This window comes from Hypanus sabinus, chromosome X1, assembly GCF_030144855.1.
Source record: "Hypanus sabinus isolate sHypSab1 chromosome X1, sHypSab1.hap1, whole genome shotgun sequence".
Taxonomy (NCBI): domain Eukaryota; kingdom Metazoa; phylum Chordata; class Chondrichthyes; order Myliobatiformes; family Dasyatidae; genus Hypanus; species Hypanus sabinus.
In genome coordinates, this window is record NC_082738.1 from 44,257,578 (window position 1) to 44,277,264 (window position 19,687).

A 19,687-nucleotide genomic window follows, 5' to 3' on the forward strand; every position below is an offset into this window, starting at 1 on the left:
GCTGCCAGAGGAAGCTGCCTGTGTTTGACCGGTCTCACTCTCCCTCTTGCTTGTTGCTCCTGGAGGAAGGTGTCTGTGTGTGACTAGACTCCCTCTCTCCCTCTCACTCAATGAATCTTGGGCAAGGTTTAATCAGCATTTGTGATCAGAGTTTGTGGACTGAACTCTGCAATTCATGTGGTTTTGGTTTCTCGTTACTCCTTTCTTTAATTGCTTTGATTGGGGTGGACTGGCTCTGCTGCCAGCAGTCAATGAATGACGCAGTGCTTTGAACTGAACATTCCTAAACTGTGCCAGTGACTTTGTGGTTGATGTTTTATATTCTGTGTTTTTTGCTGTTTGCGTGAGGGTGTTTGATGTTTTCTTTGAAGGGGTTCCGTGGTGTTTCTTTGTTTCGTGGCTGCCCCTGGGAAGGGGAATTTCAGGATGTATACAGCATACATACTTTGATAATAAATGTACTTTGAATCTTTATTATACCATTAGAGGATAAATAGCAAATATACAGTTCACTCGGTGGCCATTTTATTAAGTACCTCCTGTGCCTAATAAAGTGCCACTGAATGTATTCGAAAATCTTTGTGAAAATTTGATGTTTTTGCAGTGTAATGTTTCTGGTTTCCATTGAACAATGGTTTGAGAAATTAACCTGAGGGCTTTTTGTTTCGACTAGAGAACGATAGGGAATCTTTTTGAATTCAGATTTTAAGTATGTTGATTATTTTTTGATGATTATGATTTAAATTTGTTAACTTTTTTTGTTGCTGTATTAATAGGACCACATAGAATGCCATTATGCATCTTGAAGTTCTTTCAACACGTGCATAGTGTACTCTCCTGTGTTTGTAATGTAAAGTGGGCTGTATAAACTTGCACCAATGCAGTAAGCAGCTCTAGCCCTGCTTTTCCTAAATGAAGTCTTGTCAATCAATCCACAGCATCACTGGAGAGGGTGTAGTTCATTGGAACTGTCTCTGAGTTTATTACAGATATTCATGTTTACACAATCATAGCCTCCTCACATCCCTCTGAAGTTAACATTGGATGCAGCTTACCACAGTTCATAACCTTGTACAGTTTCCCCTTCACCTTTCTTTATTTATTTCATTTTTTATTTAAGATAGGTCAGAAGAGGGGCCTACCCTCCATCAAGGTCAGATTTAGAAAGGAGCTGGAATAAAGGCCAGCAATATCATGAAGGATCCCATCCACCCTGCTCATGGACTGCTTACCCTACTGCCATCATGGAGGAGGCTCCACAACATCCACACCAGGATCACCAGACTCAAAAACAGTTACTTTCCCCAAGCAATAAGGCTGATCAACACCTCCACCCACTAACCTAACCCCTCTACACCCTCACCCACCGCTACTTTACCATTTCCTGTCAGCAACCTTATGTTAAGACTCTTCTACCTAGCGTCACTTTATGGACATACAATCAATGGCATCACAGTAGCATAGTGGTTAGCGAGACGCCATTACAATGTGTGTCAGAGTTCAGAGTTCAATTCCAACATCATCTCTAAGGAGTCTATGTACGTCCTCCCCATTGAATGTGTGGGTTTTCTCCAAGTACTCCAGTTAACTTCCATACTCCAAAAACATACCAAGTAAGTTAATTGGTCATTTTAAAAGATCCCATGATTAGGTTAGTGTTAAATCAGGGGTTTCGGGGGCAGTGTGGCACTAGGGCCTATTCTGAGCTGCATCAATAAATAAATAAATAAGAAAGCTACCTTAGGTTTGTTAAGTTTTTTAAAATTTATTGTGTTCTTTATCTTATTGTGATTTTTTTTGTGCGTGACAATTATTTTGTTCTTTACTCTTATGTACTGGAAATGACATTAAACAATCTTGAATCAGGTGAACACATTCTAATTTAATATTTTCATCCGATTAAAGCCATTTAAGTAAAACTAACATTTCTTTCAGTTTTCAAATCACTTACTATTTATTATGGACTCTTAAGAACTGCTGTCAATCTTTTATATGCCAACAGGTCATCCCCCATATTTCTATGACAATAGACTATGGAAAACTCCTTGATGGGAAAAGATTAATGAAACGTTTGCAGAAGACACACAGAGATATCCAGTTTGGTTTTGATCCCAAAGTTGAACAATGTACCGTGGGTGGAACATTCTCAGCCGTCAAGGAGCTCAGTGGCAAGATTCATCACCTGCTCACTTTAAATTCTGACCAAAGCAGTGCCAGCTTGAATGAAACTAAGCACCAACTGCAGGACAGCCCAGAAAGTGCAGATTTCAGTGGTTCAAACAGTGCGAGGAAAGACACCTGGAAATCCAGTGCAGCCTCAAATGCCAAGGGGGATAGCTTAGAATCTCAAACTAAGTCTAGATTGGAAAGTTCACTTCGTGGCAGGAGAGGCGGTGATTTGCAACAATTCAAAGAGGACCGCACTAGTATTTTAGAGGATTACACTTTATTGATGGATTCTGATATTTACATGTATATTCAGAAATTTTATAAAGACCGATATCAAAACATCCTGCACAAATACCGCGTGGAGGTAATAGATATGAGCAATGAAGGCATCACCACGGCAATTTTGCATTCAGCGCCTGGCTGTTTGGACTGCGGAGCATCACTGCTGCGAGCGCATCATGAACTTTCTCAACTCTACCAGGAATTTGAGTTCAGGCTTCGCAAGGAACAGGTCGAGAAGGGAAGTCTAACTTCTGATGTCAATCTGCTACAGAACATCTATATCAATCTCAAGGCACAATTCCCCCAAATAAATTTCCATGAAGATCCAAAATATTTTTACCTAATAGGCACTTCAAATGACTGTTCATTGGCCAAGAAATACCTACAGGATTTGAAAGAGGAATTGGAAATTATTTCACAGAAAGAAAGGTATGTGACATCAGGCAGCTTGCCTGAAAGCCACCAGACTACTAATAGTAGTGCATCTTACTGTCTGCACGAATTTAAGGATAGCGGTTCACTTAATCAACATGGTTCAGATGTCAGAAAGGATCACAAATTGGCTCCAACTTTCAGTGGTAAAAGGGAAGTTGATAGTGCTTATCTTGCAGGAAGCAGTGTTGCTAAGGATGATCTGGTTGTTAAGCCTGAGCAGACAGCTGACCAACTGATGACTGGCTTCAGTAAGGCAAGAAGTCCACCAACAGACACCAGGAATTGGGATCAACAGCAAGTCCCCAAGCACAATACTACTACCGATGAGATACTTACTAATACTAATAAATCATTAGTCAGTGGTACAGGGCAGTTGGTTACGCCCAAAAGAGGCTCTCTTGCCAAGAGCAACAAAGATTTTTCTGTGTTAACTGATCAGGCCAAGCTACTGAAAAGTCCTGACAAAACAGGCTGTGATATTTTGTTCAAGGGAGATGAAGATTCTTCCAGTCTATGTACAAATAAAGGACTCCGACATTTCCAATATAACAAAAGCAACAAAGCCCAAGGTCCTGTAAAGCCATGCCACTTCGAAACATCGGCTGGAACACTCTTTCATCAAGGAGAGCTGCTGGACACCATGCAGACGGCTCATTCCATTGCTACCACCAACAATTCAGAAGGTCCGTCAACTAAAACACCTTTGAGAAGAACAAGTAGTTTCTCTGGATGCTTGAAATCAAAACGGCCTTCAGAAGCTCTCAGCAGTTTCAAAGAGAGGCCCACTGAAGTTGCGCTCTTCACTGAAGAGATTCTATTGGATTCAGATGTGTGGTCTTATCTGAAGGACATCCATGCATTGACTATTAGACAGATTATATCCAGCACAGATGTTATGGTGAATGAACAATTGCTGGGAGATACCACGGGACTGAAATTGGCAGCACAGAACAAAGATCATGTCAAAGCTGCAAAGGAAGATATTTTGTCAGTTTACACCCTGATAATGAAGCATTTGACTCAGCAACTCCTTCCTTATAGGGATCTGGGCATAGAAACCATTACAGAGGAAACTGTGGCGATTTGGAAAAGTAAACTAAAAAAAAACTTCCCCAAGGTAAAATTCATTGTTTCGCAGACTGGTTTCCACATTATTGGCACATATGAGAATTGCTTTAAAGTGATAGCATCTTTTAAGCCTGAGTTAAAATATGCATCTGTGGAAGACTTACCCTGGATGGACACTACATCCATATCAGCTTATAACCAACATCCATTTCTTGAAGCTGAAAAGTCCAAGGACGCAGCGGAAGAGAACCTAACTAAATCTGCAAGTAGTTTGTCATCATTGGGTCAGTTTCCTGATGGCAGGAAATCTGAAGACTTGAACACTTCAGACGTCCACACGGGTAGTGTCAGTCTGCAAACAACTGCAAAAAGAGAACAAGCTTTGTTTCAGTCAAATAGTGAACCTACTGAAACCACAGGTCAGGGGAAGGCAGCGGAGAGCTCCAGCACTTGTAGTTCTCAGCCAGATGGAGAGGAGCAGCTTTTGTACAAGCAGATGAAGAATCTGAATGAAAGGGATAGCCCTGTATTCATTTCAAGGCAGGAGCCAAGTCAATTTATGAATCAGAAGAGGTCACCAAAAACCCTTGATGAGGGGAGTAGTTTTGACTCGCTTCATGGTCAGGTTGATTATAAATGTCCAAAAATGATCAAGCAGGTTGGAGATGTGGAAGGAATCAATGTAAAGAAGACGTTACCTGATAAATTTCATTTTGCATCCAACAAGCTAACAAAGGAAAGCCAGTGGTACAATAAAGCGAGCAGCTTGCATCACAGTAAGGTGGATAGCGGGATGCAGTCATTGCCAGTGTCTTATACAGGCATATTGGCCTCATCATTGCATCAAGGGAATTATGGCCAATATATCACCAAGTCAGCTACAGATTCAAAAGACCAAATGCAAGCAAAATACGTAGAGCAGCAAACTGAGAGGAATGAGATAATGCCTCAAGAAAGCAAGGTCATGAGAAATTCTCAGCAAAGTCAACCCAGAAGTCCCGCTATAGGAATGGATGCACAAGAGCTAAGTGAACCAGCCATGGCATGTAACAACTGCAAGAAAAGTGACAAGTTGTCAAAGGTAGACTGTGGCCAATGTCGAGCCAACGTTCAAAATAAAAACGAAAGCCGGTGCATGCCTACCATGAAGTTTTCAATTCTGAATATTAGCTTGGATGGATTTCAAAGAGCAATGACCATTCAAATAACCTATGACATTCCAGATGGTATCCAAGGGGTGAGTAATCTGGTGTAATTAAGAAGGATTAAGCTATTTATATTACTTGAAGGCCACATTTCTGATCTCAGTTTGTCCAGTGCTGTCAATATTGGATTAATCAAACATATGAGGAACGTCTGGCAGCTCTTGGGCTGTATTCCCTGGAGTTCAGGAGAATGAGGGGGGAATCTCACAGAAACATTCTGAATGTTCAAAGGCCTGAACAGATTAGATATGGCAAAGTTATTTCTCATCGTAGAGGAGTCCTGGACAAGAGGGCACTATTTCAGGATTGAAGGACGTCCATTTAGAATGGAGATGCAGAGAAATTACTTTAGTCAGAGGGTGGTAAATCTGTGGAATTTGTTTCCATGAGTGGCCATGGAGGCCAAGTCATTGGGTGCATTTAAGGCAGAGATAGATAGGTTCTTGATTAGCCAGGGCATCAAAGGGTATGGGGAGAAGGCAGGGGAGTGGGGATGACTGGAAGAATTGGATCAGCCCATGATTGAATGGCAGAGCAGACTCGATGGGCTGAATGGCCTACTTCTGCTCTTATATCTTATGGTCTTATATTATGATGAATAGCTATTGATAAATGCCAAGGTTCCAGTAACTGTTAAAACATGCAAGACCTTTAACAAGGTACTGCACGTTAGGCTGATCTAGAAGGTTAGGAGTTGAGACATCATATTACAGATGTACAAGACATTGGTAAGGTTATGTTTGCAGTGCTACGAACAATTCTGGTTGCTGAGCGATAGGAAGGATGTCATTAAATTGGAAAGGGTGCAAATGAAAATTTACAGGAGTGTTACTGGGATTGAAGGGTTTGAATTATAATTAAAGGTTAGGACCTATTTCCCTGGGGCAATGGATATGAAATTGACATGATGGTAGGAGACAGGGTGGTGGTAGAGGATTTGCTTTTCAGAGTGAAGGCCTGTGACCAGCAGTGTGCCACAGGGATCAGTGCTGTGTGCACTGTTGCTTGTCATTTATATTAATGATTTGGATGAGAAGGAAGGTGGCATGGTCAGTAAGTTTCTGGATGAAATAAGATTGGTGGGAATGGGACATGGAATTAAAATGTGTGGCCACTGGGAGATCCCCCTCTTTCTGCGGGGTTCGTTCCCTACACGACTGCCTTGTCCATTTACGTCATTAAACCAGAAAGAGTGCAAAAAAGATTTGGGAGGACTAAAGGTGTTTGAATTATCAGGAGAGCTGGATAGATAAAGTCTTCTTTCCTTGTAGATTAGGAGGCTGAAGGGTGACTTTATAAAGGTGTAGATAAGTTTGCTGTTGAGGCAGGGGGAGGGGTTAGTAAGGGGGGTGTATATAGGGGTAGGTGGTGGAGAGCAAGAGAGGTGGGAAGAGAGGAGGATAGATGGGGAGAGAGAGTTCTTTTAGGATATGGTCACTCTGAGAGTGCATGTCAAGAGTGCATCTCTACCCTCTATATGTTTCTGAGACCTAGGCTACTGGTGTAGGAAAAATATTACCAATGCCATGATCTCACTAAAAGGAAAAGCAAACCAAGCTCTATTTCCTTTAGAAGGCCAGCATGACCACTATTGAAGCCCTAGTTATGCTCAGTGGAGCAGGCCACGTCATTCTCATGTTTGACACCAAAACAGAGCTGTCATGGAAGGAGATTGCCAGTTGATGTGGTCAAAGCCACTTTAAAGAAAATCAAGGAACACACACACAATGCTGGAGGAACTGGCAGCAGGCAGTATCTATGGAAAAGAGTACAGTCGACATTTCAGGCCGAGATCCTTCAGCAGGACTGGAGAAAAAAAAGATGAGGAGTAGATTTAAAAGGAGGGAGGGGAGGGAGAAACACAAGGTGACAGGTGAAACTGGGAGGGGGAAGGGTGGTAAAGAGCTGGGAAGTTGATTGGTGAAAGAGATACAGGGCTGGAGAAGGGGGAATCTGATAGGAGAGGACAGAAGGCCATGGAAGAAAGAAAAGGAGGGGAGGAGCACCAGAGGGAGGTGATGGGCAGCCAAGGAGATAAGGTGAGAGAGGGAAAAGGGGATGGGGCATGGTGAAGGAAGGGGGGGCATTACTGGATGTTTAAGAAATTGATGTTCATGCCATCAATTTGGAGGCTATCCAGATTGAATATAAAGTGTTGTTCCTCCAACCTGAGTGTGGCCTCATCACGACAGTAGAGGAGGCCGTGGGTTGACACATCGGAATGGGACGTGGAATTAAAATGGGTGGCCACTGGGAGATCCCGCTTTCTCTGGCAGACAGAGCGTAGGTGCTTAGCGAAATAGTCCCCCAATCTACATCGGGTCTCACTGATCTACAGGAGGCCGCACCGGGAGCACCGGACACCGTCCGTGTCCCCAACAGACTCGCTGCGGAAGTGTCACCTCACCTGGAAGGATTGTTTGGGGCCCTGAATGGTAGGAATCTCTAACCTGTAACAGCTCTAAATGGAGAAAGACCACTGGGGACAGTGAAAGTATTGAAATACCCTCTGTAGCAGAGCTTGGTTTCCAACTGTCCTGGACCTCCTTGATATTGGACTAAGTCTTCATTCTGTCCAGACTGTTTAGAGACTGGTGTAACAAGTACCCCATGTTAAGCAAAACTCAGCAGGTCAGGCAACATCTATGGAAATGAATAAACCGTCAATCTTTCAGGCCGAGACCCTTCTTCAGGACTGGAAAGGAAGGGGGAAGTTTCCAGAATAAAAAAGGTGGGGGGAGGGGAAGGAGGATGGCTTGAAGGTGATAGGTGAAGTCAGATGAGTAGGAAAGCTAAAGGGATGGAGAGGAAGGAATCTGATTGGAGAGGAGAGTGGACCATGGGAGAAAGGGAAGGAAAAGGGGACCCAGGGTGAGGTGATAGGCAAGTGAGAAGAGGTAAAAGGCCAGAGTGGGAATAGAATGGGGAGGAGGGGAGAATTTTTTTTACTGGAAAGAGAAATTGATATTCATGCCTTCAGGTTGGAGGCTACACAGACAGAATGTAAGGGGTTGCTCCTCCACCCTGAGAGTGGCCTCGTCATGGCACATGTCAGAACGTGAATGGGATTTAGAATTTAAATGTTTGACCAGTGAGGAGTTCTGCTTTTGGCGGACGGAGAGCAGGTGCTTGATGAAGCAGCCCCCCAGTTTACGATGGATCTCACCAAAGCAGAGGAGGCCGCATTGGGAGCACTGGACACAATAGACGACCCCAGCAGATTTTTGCCTCACCTGGAAGGACTGTTTGGGGCCCTGAATGGAGGTGAGGGAGGAGGTGTATGAGCAGGTGTAGCACTTGGGCCACTTGCAGGGTTAAGTGCCAGGAGGGAGGTTAGTGGGGAGGGACAAATGGATTAGGAAATCATGGAAGGAGTGATCCCTGTGGAATGCGGAGGGGGCGCGGATGGTAAATATATGTTTAGTGGTGTGTTCCTTTGATATGTCGGTTGACAGTTTGTCTTCAGAGATAGAGACAGAGAGATTGAGAAAGGGAGGGAGGTGTCAGAAATGGAGCAAGTGAATGTAAAGGCAGGGTGGAAGTTGGAGGCAAAGTTGATGAAATTGATGAGTTCAGCATTGGTGAAAGAAGCAGCACCAAATGCAGTCGTTAATGTAGTGCAGGAAGAGTTGGGGAGTGTTACTGGGGAAGTTTGGAACATAAAGCCTACAAAGAGGCAGGCATAGCTGGGACCCATGCAGGTGCCCATGGCTACCCCTCCAGTCTAGAGAAATTGGGAGGAATCGAAGGAAAATTTTCTGAGGGTGAGGACCAGATCTGCTAGATGAAGGAGGGTGATGGTGGAGGGGAACTGGTTGGTTCTTCCGTTGAGGAAGAAGCGGAGAGCTTTAACACCCTCTTGATGGAGGATAGAAGTGTATAGGGACTGAACATCCATGGTGAAAATGAGGAGGTCACGGCCAGGGAATTGAAAGTTGTTGAGGAGATTGAGAGTGTGAGCAGTATTGCGGATGTAAGTGGGAAGGGACTGGACCAAGGGGAATAAAATGGAGTTGAGATCGGCAGACACAAATTCAGTGGGCCAGACAGAGACAATAGGCCTACCTGAATAATCAGGTTAGTGGATTGTGGGTAGGAGGTAGAAGTGAGCATTGTGGGGTAAGGGAACTAAGAGTTTGGTGGCAGCGGTTGAGAGTTCTCCAGAGTGGATGAGGTCAGTGGTGGTGTCAGAGAGTTTTCTGATGATCTGGAGTGGGGTAGTATGCATGAGGAGGTGTCTGAGAGTTGCCTCAGCAGTGCAACACACTACAGCAACACCCCCTTTGTGGGTTTGATGGTGAGATTGGGATTGTTGCACAGAGAGTGGAGGGCAGTGTGATCAGAGGGGGTAGGGTTCAAGGATGAGAGAGGAGTGCTGAAGTCAAGACGGTTGATTTCTCCTCGGGAACTCGAGATGAAAAGGTCCAGAGCAGGCAGAGGAATGGGGTTGAAGACGGGAGAAAGGGTTGTCCACGTGAGGTGTGGAATTCTTGCCAAAGAAGTGGGATCGGAGACAGAGGCGACCAAAGAAGAGTTCGGTGTTGTGGTGGGTGTGGAACTCACTGAGGTACAGGTGAAGGTGGACAAAGGTAAAGCCCTTTTTGAGGACAGAAAGTTCTGCCCGTGTTCCTCAGCAGAAATGAATCATCCTCTATTCTCAGGCACAGGGGAAGGAGGATGCAAGGAATGAATAAACAAATCTGCAGCTCCTTACCGAAATGTTTAATTCTTTTCCCCCTCTTTAAAAGGAAAGTGATCCAAACCCAGGAGAACCATTCAAAGGAGGGGAGTTTAGAGCCTACTTGCCCGAATCTCCTGAAGGAAAGAAGGTTTTAGGATTGCTAAAGGAAGCCTTTAATAAAGGCCTGATCTTCAAAGTAGCAGCTAATCCTCCAAGACCAGCCCACGTGACATGGAATGCGATTCCTCATAAAACAGCCATAACTGGAGGTAGACAAAAGTAAGTTAATTTTATTTTTTACTTTTCAGATTGATTATTCAATTATTATACCCACTAGGGCAATAGAAGAAGCCATGATCAGGCCTAGTTTACACTATTTACATGCTGGCTAATGCATTCTCATTAAGTTCCACTCTGTGGTGATAATTCAGGGCAAAGCTTCCGTTCACCACATCCTGGTCAGAGACAAAAAAAATATCAGTCCTGTGGAATGGCAATACTGACAATTTACCGAGAACAGAATAAGTGCATTTATTCTTAAACCTTTTACTAAAAAGGCTACGTCCGCACTACGCTGGATAAATCTGTAACTGAAACTTTCTCTCTCCATTTTTACCCTCTGTCCACACTAAAACGGTGTTTTTGTCCCCCGAAACCGGAGATTTTCAGAAACACTTTCCAGGGTGGGTAGTTTTGAAAACGCTGCTCACGCAGATCAGTGTGGGCGGGGTAACCGGAGACTTTTGAAAACGCTGTCAGACGGTAGGTCGCTATTTCATTGTTTTCTTGAACGCAACCTAACAATTTCAGAACAGATGTCAACGAGACTGAAGCCAGAAGAGTTAGAAATGTACTCACCAAATACTTTGACCCATAACTTACTGAATAAATAAGTATACTTACCTTGCCCTGTTTTCTGTCCTTGCTCGTATGAAGGTGGTTTATGCAAGTACTTCTCTGACAATAGATGTGTAACATCCTAATGTAGCATTGTATGGAAATACAAGATAACACTGATGCAGACATGCATTTAACAAGGTGCTTTATTAATGCAACAGAGTTAGTCAGTTTTTCAATGTTCGTTGTCAGCCGGATCATACAGTCCGTGAATTCCCTGTCGGTTGCCTCCGTATACTCCAGTATTTGTTTTTTTTAGTTTTAAGTTCTCTTGCGTGAGAGCCAACAGCTGTCCATCATTTTTTAAGTTTTTCTAGTCTGTAACTACACAAATGCGCACTTCTATAGCGAGATTCAATACTAAATATGTCGCTTGTTTTCGGTAGATGTGTCCTGTGAATGTGCAGGAGGAGGAGATTTGCTGAAATCTCCATTTCAGTGTGGACAGAGATATTTCCAAAAACGCATAGTGTGGACGCCTATCGTTTTTACGCAAAACCGGCGTTTTCAAAATTATCCGGTCTAGTGTAGCCTCAAAACCACAACACAAAAACGTGGTGTTCCGAAAGTAATGTGCATTGAGATTGTATTTTGATTGCAAAGTTGCTTTTGATTTCATGTTTAAGTTGATAAAGGAATTCATGTACTGACAGTGGCTTTGATGAGGCACAAATATATTAAAAAAACATTTGGATTGAATTATTTTTTAAACAAATGTGTGTTTGCAAAACTTAAATTTTGGCTCAGGACTTAACTCCAGGATACGTGCCTAAAGGATGGTTCTGACCTAATTCTGTTCCTATGCATTCCGGTCTTATGGATTCTTCCTGTGCAATTGCTTCACTGGAAAGATTGCAATGATTCAGGGTAGTTTTTCACCATCACACAAAGCCAAACAGGGATATGTAGCCTTGCTCGCAAAGTCCAAATCTCCCCAAAAAACAAATAAATGAAAAAGGCCCTTGAATTTAAAAATATATATTTAAACTTTTTTTAAAGTCTAAATTTAAAAGTTCAAAGTAAATTTATTATCAAAGTACATATATGTTACCATATACAGCCCTGAGATTCATTTTCTTACAAGCATACTCAGTAAATCCAAGAATCATAATAGAATCAATGGAAGACCTCACCCAACAGGACGGACAAACAACCAATGTGCAAAAGACAACAAACTGCAAATACAAAAGAAAAAAAAAATCCAGCAATAAATATTGAGAACATGAGATGAAGAGTCCTTGAAAGTGAGTCCATAGGTTGTGGGAACAGCTCAGTGACAGCGCAAATGAAGCCCCCCCCCCCCGGTTCAGGAGCCTGATGGTTGAGGAATAATGACTGTTCCTGAACCTGGTAGAGTGGAGCCTGAGGCTCCTGGACCTTCTTCCTGATGGCAGCAGCAAGATGAGAGCATGTCCTGGGTGACAGGGGTCCTTGATGATGGATGCTACTTTCCTGTGACAGCACTCTGTGTAGATGTGCTCAATATTGGGGAGGGCTTTATCCGTGATGGACTGGGCTGTATCTACCACTTTTTGTAGGCTTTTCCGTTCAAGGGCATTGGTGTTTCCTTGCCAGGCCATGATACAACTGATCAATATACTCTCCACCACAGATCTATAGAAGTTCATCAAGGTTTTAGATATACGGCCAAATCTTCTCAAACTTCTGAGGAAGTGGAAGTGCTTTCTTTGTACATGCTGGGCCCAGGACAGGTCCTCTAAAGTGGATAACACTAAGGAATTTAAAGTTGCTGACCCTCTCCACCTCTGATCCTTCAATGAGGACTGGCTCATGGACCTCTGGTTTCCTTCCCCTTGAATTCAATAATCAGCTCCTCGGTCTAGCTGACAGTGAATGAGAGTTTGTTGTCGTGGCACCACTCAGCCAGATTTTCAATCTCCTTCCTATCTGCTGATTCGTCACCACCTTTGATTCGGCCAGTGACAGTTGTTTGTTGTCTGCAAGCTACAGTATTGCATTGGAACTGTGCTTAGCCTCATGGTCATAAATGTAAATAGAATAGAGCAGTGGGTAAGCACACAGCCTTGTGGTGGACCTGTGCGGATGGAGATTGTGGAGAGGTTGCTGCCCATCCGAATTGACTGTGGTCTGCAAGTGAGGAAATCTAGGATTTAATTGCACAAGGAGGTATTGATACCAAGGTCTTGAAGCTTATTAAGTTTTAAGGGGATGATAGTATTGAATGCTGAGCTGTAGTCGATAAAGAGCATCCTGATATATGAACTCTTGCTAAGTATAATAGTCGGCACTTAATCGTTATATGTTCCAGATCGGGGGGAACAGGAGTACATTAAAACCACTACATCCGAGTATCACATAGAGTTCATCATAAAACATGGACCCTTATCTTTTGTCTTCCCTGAATCAGGAGTTCCGTCCAACCTTTATATCGAGAGGCCTTCGGGTCACTGGCATGTCCGGAGTGAGCATGTCTCTGTGAAACACAGCAATTCCTCATTTCTCAGAGAGACATAATATGATTAGGAATAGTCAGCATGGCTTTGTCAAAGGCAGGTCATGCCTTACGAGCCTGATTGACTTTTTTGAGGATGAGACTAAACACATTGATGAAGGTAGAGCAGTGGATGTAGTGTGTATGGATTCCAGCAAGGCATTTGACAAGTTATCCCATGTAAGGCTCATTGAGAAAGTAAAGAGGCATGGGATCCAAGGGGACATTGCTTTGTGGATCCAGAACTGGCTTGCCCACAGAAGGCAAAAAGTGATTGTAGATGGGTTATATTCTGCCTGGAGGTCAGTCACCAGTGGAGTGCCTCAGGGATCTGTTCTGGGACCCTTACTCTTAGTGATTTTTATAAATGACCTGGATGAGGAAGTGGAGGGATGGGTTAGTAAGTTTGCTGATGAGACAAAGGTTGGAGGTGTTGTGGATAGTGTGGAGGGCTGTCAGAGGTTACAGTGGGACATTGATAGGATGCAAAACTAGGCTGAGAAGTGGCAGATGGAGTTCAACCCAGTTGAGTGTGAGGTGGTTCATTTTGGTAGGTCAAATATGATTGCAGAATATAGTATTAATAGTAAGACTCTTGGCAGTGTGATCAGAGGGATATTGTGGTCCGAGTCTATAGGACACTCAAAGCTGCTACACAAGTTGACTCTGTGGTTAAGAAGGTATACGGTGCATTCGTGGGATTGAGTTTAGGAGCCGAGAGGTAATGTTTCATCTATATAAGACCCTGGTCAGTCCCTACTTGGAGTACTGTGCTCAGTTCTGGTCGCCTCACTACAAGAAGGACGTGGAAACCATAGAAAGGGTGCAGAGGAGATTTACAAGGATGTTGCCTGGATTGGGGAGCATGCCTTATGAGGATAGGTTGGTTGAGTGAACGCAGCCTTTTCTCCTTGGAGCGATGGAGGATGAGAGGTGACCTGACAGAGGTGTATAAGATAATGAGAGGCATTGATCATGTGGATAGTCAGAGGCTTTTCCCTATGGCTGAAATGGCTAGCACGAGAGGGCATAGTTTTAAGGTGCTGGGGAGTAGGTACAGAGGAGATATCAGGGGTAAGTTTTTTTTACGCAGAGAGTGGTGAGTGTGTGGAATGGGCTGCCGGCAGCGGCAGTGGTGGAGGTGGAAACGATAGGGTCTTTTAAGAGACTCCTGGATGGTTACATGGAGCTTAGAAAAATGGAGGGCTATGGGTAAAGCCTAGGTAGTTCTAAGGTAGAGACATGTTTGGCACAGCTTTGTGGGCTGAAGGGCCTGTATTGTACTGTAGGTTTTTCTATGTTTCTCTCCAATCTTACCCTTAGGTTCTCAATCTTGTTCTCCAGCAATTGTACATTTGCTTACAAGATGCTAAGTGGAGCGATTTTCATTCCTTTGCATCTCAGCCTGGCCTGGAGTCCTCTCCTCCTCCCTCTCTTCTGGCCATGGCTATGTACTATCATTTGCTTAAAGGTGCTGTACCTGAATGCTTGAAAGTCGTCTGCCAAGTCCTTCAGAAAATCGTGAAATCACTAGTTCATTAAGACAGTTCAAAAGTACATCGCTTAAAGGGAAATTACGAGCTGCAGTATAAGGTAATAGTAAATAATTTATGTATAACTTTAAGGTAAGGCCTAACAGTACATTTCTCAAACATCTGAAATGAGCTGATTAGTGAACTGGAGACTTGATGGTGCTAGTGAGCTTGATTTGGCTGATTGTCATGATTCAGTTTGAGGTGCGAGGAGGAGTGATTCCAAGAATGTTTCCCCCTCCAAACCCAACATTACCATAGCAGTTAACACAGCAGACATCCCACCCTGCAAAAACTCATTTCAGGGAGGTAGCACCCCCACCCCCAGTCAACCTCCAAGGGTGTATGTAATACATTGGTTAGTGATTTTGTCTAATCTGTAAACCAAGTTGGGGATATGTAGAAAATGTGACAGTAAAATATGTACTTATATTATCATGGAGTCGTTTTTTTTTTATTCTATTACAACTTTAATCAAGTCTACAAGGAGCTTGGCCTCATCACGTACGACATCAATAGGGTAGCTCCTTAGCAGCTAGCCAGCTAGTTTAAATAACGTTAGCTATACTAATGAATGAATGACACCTGTTAAACTCCCCTCAACATGTCTTTTACATTTTAACCCACCATGGGCAATAGAAAAGTCACTGTTGCAAACAGTGCAGCGAGCAACACTGTCATTATTTTTGAGGTCGACTGTAAACCCCGCCCACAGGGAAAACTGATAGGTCTACTTAGCATGAAGAGAGACCAATCAGGATGCTCCCTCTCCCCTCTCAAAAATTGACTTCTGGGATATTGTATATAATTTGCAGGTGTCAGGGAGCCGCTATCAATATGCGGCAGACTCCCGGAACTTCCGGGAGAGGTGGGATGTCTGGCACGGCACTTTGCATAATAGCGACCAGGGCTCAATTCCCACTGCTACTGTAGGTGTCCTCCGGATGCTCCGGTTTCCTCCCGCAGTCCAAGTACATAGCAGTTGGTAGGTTAATTGGTCATTTTAAGTCGTCCCGTGATTGGGCTAGGGTTAAATAGATGGCTTGCTGAGCGGCAGAGTGAACAGAGATTGCTGCAAACAGGGGGTATGTGTAAACGTGGATGGAATTTGCTTGCAGCCAGATGTTGTAAAGGATGTACTGGTAAAAGAATCTTCTGGTAAAAATGGAATGAGACAAGTAGACATAACAGAGATACATAAAGCAGAACTTCAAGGTAGCCATATCTGATAGTGAAACGGGGAACTGAAACACCAGTGAATACAAAGAAAACACTGCAGGTGCTGGAAGCCTTAGGACAGGGGTCGGCAACCCGCGGCTCCGGAGCCGCATCCGACTCTTTCATCTCTCTGCTGCGGCTCCCTGTGGCTTTGGAAGATAAATGATGAGTATTTAATTAAAATGTATTTTATGTTAGTTTGTTAGTTTTTGAAATGTAATTCTAAATTTGAAGATTATGGTGATCTTGTACATTCTAAATAAAACATGTTTTTTGTCGCTATTAATATACATCATCACTGTCAATGCCTGACACCCGCCAGTGCACGATTTCTTTAATTTTTCGATCCAAGGTAGGCTAACTATGGAGAATTCTAAAAAAAGAAAAGTGACTGAAGAAAACAGAACGTTTAATAATACGTGGGCAGATTCATTTGCTTTCACTGCTGACGAGACTGGTTTACCGGTATGCTTAATATGCAACGAGAAACTAGCAAACAACAAAAAGTCAAAAGTCGCAAGACATTTCCAGAATAAACACGCAGTCTTTGCTCAAAAACATCCGGATGGAGATGAGAGAAAAAAAGCCGTTTCGGAACTGATGCGGAAGGTTGATCTGAGCAAAAATCATTTCAAGAAGTGGATGAAATCTGGAAAATCAACTACATATGCGAGTTTTGTTGCCACTCAGGAAATAGTCAGGCATGGGAAGCAGTTTACAGATGGTGAATATATAAAAGAATCTTTCATTAAGATTTCAGAACATCTATTCACGGACTTTAAAAACAAGAGTGAAATTGTGCAGAAAATCAGGGATATGCCCCTTTCTGCAAAGACTGTCAAAGACAGAACCATAAAAATGGCAGAAGACATCACAAGACAGCAAATTAAAGACATCAATTCAGCTGTGGCCTACTCGATTGCCTGTGACGAGTCTAAAGACAAAGGTGATATTGAACAAATAGCGTTGTTCTGCCGGTATGTAAACTCTGCCGGGCCACAGGAAGAACTGATTGAGTTGATACCTCTAAAAGACCAAACACGGGGGGAGGACATCTGTGAGGCTGTCTTGAATTGTTTAAGAGCCAAAGGAATAAAGACCACCCACCTGGTGTCAGTAGCTACTGATGGGGCACCAAGTATGACAGGAGTGCACAAGGGATTTGTGGCTTTACTGCAGAAGTCGCTGGACAGAAAACTGCTGACTTTTCACTGTATCTTGCACCAAGAGGCACTGTGCGCTCAAACATTTCCTCTGGAATGCACAGAAGTAATGGATATTGTCATTCAGATTGTAAATAAAATAATGGCAAAAAGTTTAAATCACCGTCAATTCCGTTTGATACTGGACGAGCCGGAAAGCGCATATTCTGATCTCCTGCTGCACAACAAAGTCTGGTGGCTGTCAAGAGGGGAGGTGCTGAAACGCTTTGTCGTGTGTCTGGAAGAAGTGAAAACTTTCCTGGGCAGCAAAGGGCTCACCTTTCCTGAGCTGGAACAGCCAGAGTGGCTGGAAAAGCTACACTTCATGGTAGACATGACAGCACACCTGAACACGCTGAACACAGCTCTTCAGGGGAAAGGACGCACAGCCCTGCACATGTTGGAGGAGTTTTGGCATTCCAGCGCAAGTTGACAGTGCTTGCCAGAGATTTACAGAAAGGCACATTGTCTCACTTCCCCAATTTGAGAGAGTTCAAACAAGCTCACGACATGATAATTTCTGAGTATTTACATTCTGCAATCATCGCAATGCAAACATCGTTTGGGAAACGCTTCTGTGAGTTCAGAGAGGTAAAAAACACATTATCCTTCCCGGTCACTCCCCTAGGCATCGATCCATCCCTACTGAATACGACTGCATTGGCAGGTGTCAGTCAACCTGATCTTGAGATGGAACTGGCCGACATAGCCGACAAAGACATATGGGTGTCCAAGTTTAGACGCTTGACAGCAGACCTTGAAGATGTTGCCCGTCAGAAGGCCGTTCTTGCTCAGAATCACAAATGGAGTGATATTGAAAACCTCCCCTAACCGGACAAACTTGTGTTCGAAACATGGAATGCTATCCCCGACATTTATGTAAACATTAAAAAGTATGCGCTTGGAGTCCTGTCGATCTTTGGATCCACATATGTATGTGAGCAGGTGTTCTCCAACATGAACTTTATTAAAAACAAACATCGCGCACGCCTCACAGATGACAGCTTGCGATCCTGTGTAAAGATGAAGGTGACGTCATACAGCCCTGATGTGAAGACGCTTTGCACTGAGGTCCAGGAGCAGAAAGCCCATTAACCAAGTATGATAAATATTTTAATTGCCTATTATTTTACGTATATTCATATTTTTTCATTGTTCAGTGAAGTAGTCCTTTTATTTTTCAGGTTGACAGCTGGCTGACGTTATTTTTGGTTTGCTGCTGGCGGACGATTTAAGTTCGGCGTTTTTCATAAATACAAGAGGGACTCAAATAGACATTGAGTATTTTACTTAAAAGTAACCTTCAACCCAACGTCTTTTCTTCGGAGTTCAAAATGTTTTTGTTGCATGCAGAAATGTAATTTCGTTTTCTCTGCAGGAGTTCATCGATTTCATAAATGCAACACATTATAGTTTGTTTATACATAGCATAAAGGCAAAAAAAAATGTTGTATGCAGTGTTATTTCATTTTAAATGTCAAACTGGTTTTGTGGCTCCCAGTGTTTTCTTTTCTGTGGGAAACGGGTCCAAATGGCTCTTTCAGTGGTAAAGGTTGCCGACCCCTGCCTTAGGAGATAATGCAAAGGCTGGTAACCTCAAGTTGATCTGCATTTGACTCAATTTCCACAATCCATAATAATTATGTCCATAGATTCACAACAAGCAGGCAATGAGCCAGGCTCTCCCACAATATCTGGATACAGCCTGCCCCACTGGTAGTACAGATCAACCAGATGTTGTGGCTTGTTTAGCCAAATCATTTTAGTTAGAATTACTTGACTTTTATTAAAGAATAACTTACAGCCATGGAAAAAGCACAAGGAATTCATGGCTCAGTGGCCTTCAATATCCTTTTGTTTTGCTCAGCACGTATAGCCTGTTGGATGAAAATACTGAATATTTGAAGGATATACAGTGACATAACCCATTTAATTCATTTTTAGAAACTGATTCCTTAAAACTAATAAGGGGTTCTTGTTTCTTCACAGGAATGGTTACCCTGACCCATACTACATGAAGAAAGTTTTGGCAGCTCTGGCAGAGCATGGTCTTCAGTGAAATCACACGTCACATCACCCAGCTTGAGAATGTTTTAGCACTGTACAAATTTTGCTGCAGATCCTCGTGTGAACTGATTGTGTGCTTTCTCTTAAAAAATGTGCATTCATTATAAACAAAATACTGAACATTGTCAAGGTCTGTTACTTCACAGTTGCTCATTTGGACAAATTGCTTTGGATGCTTTTGAATGATGATATGCTCTTGAGAGTTAGTTTACTGTCATGTAGTTTCCAGAATACAGTCCACTTATTTTACAGTTATCTGTATTTTTTATTAATAAATTGTAATATTCAGTACAGACAAAACATTGGCACTTGGATAAATAATATAGAATTGCAAAATCAGATGCATACATCAATTCTACTTTACAAGTTCAGATTGCAACCACAAACTAAAAACACTTTGGCACGTTGTTGTTGTTCCTTTCTGCACCTTGTGCCACATCGGGCAGCAACTTTGCAGT

General features: G+C 43.0%; 1 protein-coding gene across 2 annotated transcripts in view; it reads left to right on the top strand.

The window, feature by feature from the left end:
* Positions 1-19,480, top strand: part of si:busm1-163l24.3 (uncharacterized) — a 31,716-nt gene extending 12,236 nt beyond the window's left edge. For both annotated transcript variants that reach the window (XM_059956518.1, XM_059956517.1), the window contains 3 exons: positions 2,003-5,191; positions 9,908-10,119; positions 19,152-19,480. In XM_059956518.1, coding sequence (XP_059812501.1) covers positions 2,003-5,191; positions 9,908-10,119; positions 19,152-19,221 — 3,471 coding nt within the window. In that variant the 3' untranslated portion in view covers positions 19,222-19,480. The remainder of the gene's footprint in view (positions 1-2,002; positions 5,192-9,907; positions 10,120-19,151) is intronic.
* The last annotated feature ends 207 nt before the right edge of the window (positions 19,481-19,687 follow it).